Below are 6,710 nucleotides of genomic sequence, written 5' to 3'. Positions count from 1 at the left end.
GAAGCTTAACTTTCATCTTAAAATCTACACGAGTGTAAGCAGGGGAAAAATTCTACACGGCTGCCACAAATTTGGCTAAGCCAAGGCAAAGAAATCAGTTCCCTTCTAGAGTGTCTTTCTTTTGCATCCTTTCCAGTGTCAACGAAGGAAGCAAAGAAAAGCTTCCGAACAACCACAACATGGGCAATGGAGGCATGAATCACAATATAAACATCCAAAAGCCATAACAGAGGTCTCCATGATAAATTGATGACCCAAATATAATTGTCAACTAGTCCCAGCAAATTACCAAAAAAAAAAAAAATTTAAAGAAAAAACAAAAAAAAACAAAACAAAACTAGTCCCAGCAAAGTAGTATCAACTACCAGATGGTAAAGTTTTTCTGGTAAAAAACCAGATAGTTGATTTTAAGATATGAGAGCCTGCATCAGTTTTGTGACATGAGTGAAATATTTGCCAGTCTCATAATAGCATTCAAATTGGAACATTCTTGCATATCTGATGCAAAGAATATCCAAAATTAACTAGGTGCATGGAATGTCAAAATTATCTATAAGAACATTAATCATCAAAATGATCACGTATTTCTATCAAACAACCAAAAAATGACTGATGGAGGCAGACCCTCCACAACCATCATTGTCATGCCCTGCTTCAATTACTCATTAATGTCACAATGAGGAGCTGCGCCGTTCGATCAAAAATCATATGGGGTCGGCACTAAAACATATCATATGAGACGGGCTTCATAATATATCACATTTTTTTAATATTAATTTTAAAAAATAAATTTAAAAATTAAAAATTTTTTCTACTATCGAAGTTATTAGTCCTATGATTAAAGCATTCTCTTTTTTTCTCATTTTCTGCATATAGTAATATATTTTATATGATCATATAATATACACTAAATATATAACTAGATGATATATATTATAAGTTTTTTGGATACATACCCAGCAACGTTTCAATATACATCTACAACTAAATTGATACATAGTTTACCGAACTTAGTATTCACCAGTATATAATATATGACTGGTTGATACACATCTATTCATCTAATATCTTAATATATACTTTTAGATAAAACGATACATAGTTTTCAAAACATAATATTCATCAATACATAGTACATGAGTAAATGATACACATTAAATGGCTTATTGATACATACTATAAGATTTTTTGATACACATTCAATAACGACCCAATACATATCTTGAGGCCGTTTCTCCTCTTCCAAGTTCCTCTTCTTTTTTAAGATCTTTGCATTTAAAAGTTCATGGAAACTACGTATCGTTTTACCTAGAAGTATGTATTGGGACAACAGATGAATATTTTGCTAGATATATATCAACGACTATATACTGTTTACCAGCGAATATTAAGTTCGATAAACTATGTATCAATTTATCTGTAAGTATGTGTTGGATCATTGCTAGGTGTGTATAAAAAAAGTTTAAAGTATATATCAATAAGTCATCTTGTGTATATCTTTTATTCATGTGGTATGTACTGATGGACGCTATGTTTTGAAAACTATATATCATTTTACCTAAAAGTGTGTATTAGAATATTAGATGAATATTTTGCTAGATGTTTATCAACTAGTCATATATTCTATACTGATGAAGCTAAATACGATAAACTATATATCAATTTAACTATATGTGTGTATTGGAATATTGTTAGATGTGTATCAAAAAAGCTTACAGTATATATCATCTGGCATACTATGAAGGTCGTCTCAAATAATATTTTATAGTGCCCGCTCTATATAATTTTTGTTCGCCCCATCCTGTCCCTCTTCCAAGTGTGTGCAGAGTCTAAGTCCATTCAGTATCGGAAAGGACTATGAACATTGGTTGTGTTAAGAACAATCGCATTCTAAGCTCTCACCAGTAATCAAGGTAAAATATTAGTTGCATTTTATTAACACTAGTGAACAAAAACCTACTAAATTTTTGGATGATTGACCCATCAAAAAAATGAGAGGCATAATATTTTCTTTTAGCTCATTTTTTCTGTCCTAGCCATAACACTGGTCCATTTAAAACTAATCATGGACAGGACTCCACAACTAATTTCATTCGAAGCTGCATGAAGATCTACTAATTATACAAAATCATATCTTGCATTATATTTTTCTTGCTACCAGAAGTCGAGCCTGATTGCTAGTTTTTCAAACCACCATCAATACGCAACACCATGTAAGGATTAAATTTGATCTCAAGGACACGATATCCACAGGATTCACAAAGGTCAGTCTTACTTTCTAGAAGCAACCAAATAACTTCTACACTAGGCAACAGGCTATTAGCTTGACCACTTTGAGATGCCTTTCAATACCAGCCCAGTCCTAGCTTTCTAGAATTTCCACAAGGTACTGCAAAAATGTTCCACTGAGTTGCTGGACCAAGCCTTAGCTAATATTCAACATCATGCAGCCACTGAATAATAAGAAAATCAAGCAAGAAATCTTATGCAACTGCAGGCCATAAATGGGAATAAGAAAGCCAATTTTTTGTGGGGACAGGAAGATCTAGCTTCCTCCCCTAGGCGGGAGTGGGAAAGATGCTGCTATCTTAGCAACTAGATCTGAGACTGCTGCGACAACTGATATAGTTTTTACTTAACAGATATTTAATAAATCAATTGAAACATTAGCTTGATTGGCAGGATAGAAATATTTGCAATTTGGGTTTCAGTTCTTAGCCTACCCCAAAGCAACTTCAGTTGGAAAGTCACAGATATTGGCATAAACATTTTAGGAGCCACCAGAGGCCAGGCAAAAACCACATGTCATGCACAAAGTAGTCAGGTCTCTTCGACCACAGTTAGGTTTCAGAAACCAAAAAAAAAATCCTAAAGAACAGAACCGGCATAGAAACTCTTATTTAACATTATTACAGAAATACCAGTTGCTATTTTCTGAGTGACTGGAACTTTTGGGAATACAATGGTAGTTGCTATGAGGACCATAATATAACAGTCATTGGTATCCATCATACGGAAAAAACAGATAATAACAGTAAAATAATACTTGATTATGTCACTGTTCAAATGATCAAATATTTTATTTTGCAGCAACATTGAGATTTGAAATTTGAACATTATCATATTCCATCTCCCACCGTTAGTCAATACTTATAAGTATCTTCCATCAAGTTATGTTACATATCCTACTAATCTTACCACCGAATATCTGGACATTTCAACGCTGTGAATTTACAATGGAAATTTATTATCTTGAACATTTTCTATATAGAACTACATATCCAGCACATCAATATCGTTGAAGAAAGATAATCATCCGGTCATTGTTCCCAAAATTTTTCTAAAACACTCAAGGTGAAAAGAGTTGAGGTTTTAAATAGTCTCAACTGAAGCAGAAGATTTCATGAATAACTTGCCTCCCAGCAAAAGTCTGAGAACTTGAACAGAGATCTACAAATACGAGAAGATTCTGATTGCCGACATTAAACATTTATTAGGATGGTTTTAGCTAGTGGAACATATTTTTATTTACACACTGTTGCTTGTTCCTATGAAACATGAAATCTCAGCTATTATGGAACAGAATTGTCTAATCTATGGATCAGCTATTCTAGATAAAATAACAATCCCCCCTCTCCCACCAAAATACAAACATGGATTCCCTCAAATACATGCAATGGCATATGAACATGCATACCTGCACACTCACACAGCACTCCAATCCAAGGAAAACAAGAAACTGCTGAACAACCTCTATAACTTTAGTTTTAGTGCCAAAATCTGAATAAGGCAAATAACACAGAGTCCTATTTGACTTACACTGAGCTTCATTTCAAGTACTTTTGTGAGCTTTATGGTTAAGATTATCTTCAATTTAATGAGAAGAAAATACTAAACTTCAAGAGGAATTAGAAGATGTAAAGCCTAGCATATTCAAGAATAGAAGACAATTATATAATCAACATATGAGATTTAATATTGTTCTCATCATGTAAGACATTAGAAAGACAAATTATAAGCTCCACTGCATGGTACAAGAGTCTGGTCTATAGCCCCTTCACTGTTGAAATCAGGTTGCCACAACACTTCAAGTAAACAATTGAAGTTTTAATTTAGCTCATTGGCTTTGGAATGTGGAACTCACATCTAGCTGCTAATAATCGGAGCCATTCAAACTATGTGGAGCTTCTAGTTTCAAATCCTTAGAAAGTTAAATAATTTATATTAAAATATTCAAAACAAATATTTAAACACTATGATATGGTGCTAGTAAAGTAAAACTGCATATATTCTCATGACCAGGTTCAAGTCAAATAGATTTTGAACTGCATGCTTTGAATTATAGAAAATGCTTGTCTGTTAGTCCTGCAATCAGATTTGGATCCAACAAGGAATCATCCTCCATAATTTTCCACAGTCCTCCATAATTCAGCATCAATCAGGAGAAGTTATTGCATAATTGGACACAACCTGTAGAACTGTCCAGGTTAAATTTATTTCACAAATATCTGTGTAGCAGAAGAGGACTGGAAGATTGGGCATCACAAGCAAAACACAAGAGGAATCAAATTCAAGTAGCCCCAATTTCAGAAACCGATTCCATCCAATCAAGAATAGAACATAGGAAAGAGATTGAGGCTCATTAGAAATGATAGAATCTAATGTAATATCAAATAGCACATGAACATACTGTACCCTCAGAGATAAAAAAAAATAGATACAAGAGAACTATGATCTGTGACACCTAAAACAATATATCGTCAACAAAAAAAATAAATGTAAAAATCACATCCAAGGAGCTCCAAACTCAAAACCAATACAACGCCTAATAGAAATGAGATGAAGCTAAACAGACTGCGATAAGATAATATATAATGACGCTTCAAACCAGAGCATAGAGGTCAGGGACGAAGGAGAACCAACGAAATCCACAGCTCCACTTCTCTGGCAGCATCGGGCATCGCGGCAGCCAATGCCAGGTACCCCTCGCCACCCTGTAGAAGAGCACCTCCGGCCAGGTAGTGCAGCAGACGCACACCAGCCCCTCATGCCAGAGGCAGTACACATGGGAGTAGTTATGGTAGCAGACCGACACAAACTTCCGGCACATCATCTCCGGCAGTCGGCCCACCTCCTCCCAAGCTCTCACCTTTCCTTCTCCATCCTTCCCCACCAGCTCCCACACCCTCAAACTCCTCGATATCCCGTCCCTCCCGACACCACCGACGAGGTAGAGCCGGTTTCTACCGTCGCCCACCAGCCGCACGAAGGCTAGCTCGGCCGGTAGACTGGGAGAGGACATTGGCTCCCACTTCCCGGACTGGAGATGGAAGCCGACGACGGAAAAGGGCTCATTAGTGGTGAAATAAAGGGCACCGTCGAAAAAGACGCCTTCTTGGTGGGAATTGCCGCGGTCTAGGATGAGGTCGAAGCCGGGGAAGCGGGTCCAGGAGAAGGAAGCGGAATCATAGACGAAAACAGAGGTAGAAGAGGAGGAAGGAAGGAAGATCTTGTAGCCGTGGGGGGTAGAGGAGGGGAGGGAGACAAGGGTGGCAAAGGAGAAGGGGTCGTGGGTGGGTAAAGATACGAACTTTGAGGTTTTGGTGAGGAGATTGAAGATAAGAAGAGAGGAGGGGCGGGAGGGTAGGAGGGAGAAGCAGAGGAGGCCGGAGGAGGAGGAGAGAAGCTGGGAAGGGGAGGCGGCGGCGGAGGGGAGCAGGCGGAGGTTGCGCCAGCCGTCGGCGAAGGAGTCGTAGAGGGGGAGGAAGCGGTGGGAGAACTGGGGGTGGGAGAGGAGGAGGAAGGCAGGGGAGGAGGAAGGGGAATGGAGGAGGGAGAGGAAGGAGGGGGAGACGAGGAGGGAGTTGAAGCGCTTGCAGGTGGGACGGAGGGCCAGGAGGGTGCGGAGAGGGAGGAGGGCCAGGATGCGGTCAAGGAGCTCGTCAGGGAGCTGCCCCCAGATTGCCGGCTCCATCTCTTCTTCCTCCGCCGCAGCCGCAGCTGCCGCTGGCAGCGGCGGGGGTGGCGGTTTCGATTGGGCGATCGGCGTCGTTTGTTCTTCTCTCTCTCTTCTCGGCATCCTATCCTCGGTTCTTCGCCCTCTCATATGGAGAGAATGTTTCGAGCTGGAATAAAATGTAGGAAGACTTTTGCGCATACTTATTCGTCTGGGATGGTTGGTCTCGCACGGTGGGGTTTGGGTTTGTCATCTGGAGAGGGGTTGGTTGGTCTCGCACGGTGGGGTTTGGGTTTGTCATCTGGAGAGGGGTCAATGACGGAGAGATAAAGGTGGGATAAATTTTAGAGGTGATGGGAATAAATGGAGCGGAGATTTCAAGGGATTTGTGCTGGAATAGGGATGGGGGGATGGACATTGGGCGACGGAAGGATACAAGGAAAGGGAGGTGCAGGCGTGAACGGAATGGAGGGGTTGGCGGGCGATCCGGCGGCCGGTGGCGGCCCATAGCATTTGCTAAAACCAGGCTGAAACCGTACCTTGGAATTTCGCAGCGAGCAGTGAATGATATTCCGAGCATTGCCCTTTTTTTTTTTTTTTTTTCAATCAAATTTAGTAATTTGCAAATCAAACTAGAGTATATCTCGTATAACTAGCTGCATATATTGTTGTTAGGGATGAAAGTGGGTTAAATAATATCTATCCGATTCTATTTTTATATTCAAATCTATCCAGACATGCATAAAAATTTAAG

The 6,710-nt window shown here is 39.4% G+C and overlaps 1 protein-coding gene across 1 annotated transcript; it reads right to left on the bottom strand.

Annotated features, from left to right (window-relative positions):
• Positions 1-4,569: 4,569 nt before the first annotated feature.
• On the bottom strand, positions 4,570-6,358 carry LOC105057940 (F-box/kelch-repeat protein At5g43190). The gene has a single exon (XM_010940664.4). The coding sequence runs from the start codon at positions 6,155-6,157 to the stop codon at positions 4,883-4,885; it is 1,275 nt and encodes a 424-aa protein (XP_010938966.1). The 5' UTR covers positions 6,158-6,358; the 3' UTR covers positions 4,570-4,882.
• Positions 6,359-6,710: the final 352 nt, after the last annotated feature.

The sequence above is a fragment of the Elaeis guineensis genome, chromosome 15 (genome assembly GCF_000442705.2).
Source record: "Elaeis guineensis isolate ETL-2024a chromosome 15, EG11, whole genome shotgun sequence".
Taxonomy (NCBI): domain Eukaryota; kingdom Viridiplantae; phylum Streptophyta; class Magnoliopsida; order Arecales; family Arecaceae; genus Elaeis; species Elaeis guineensis.
Note: the sequence above shows the minus strand (reverse complement) of the source record. Positions and strands in the feature narration are given on the sequence as shown.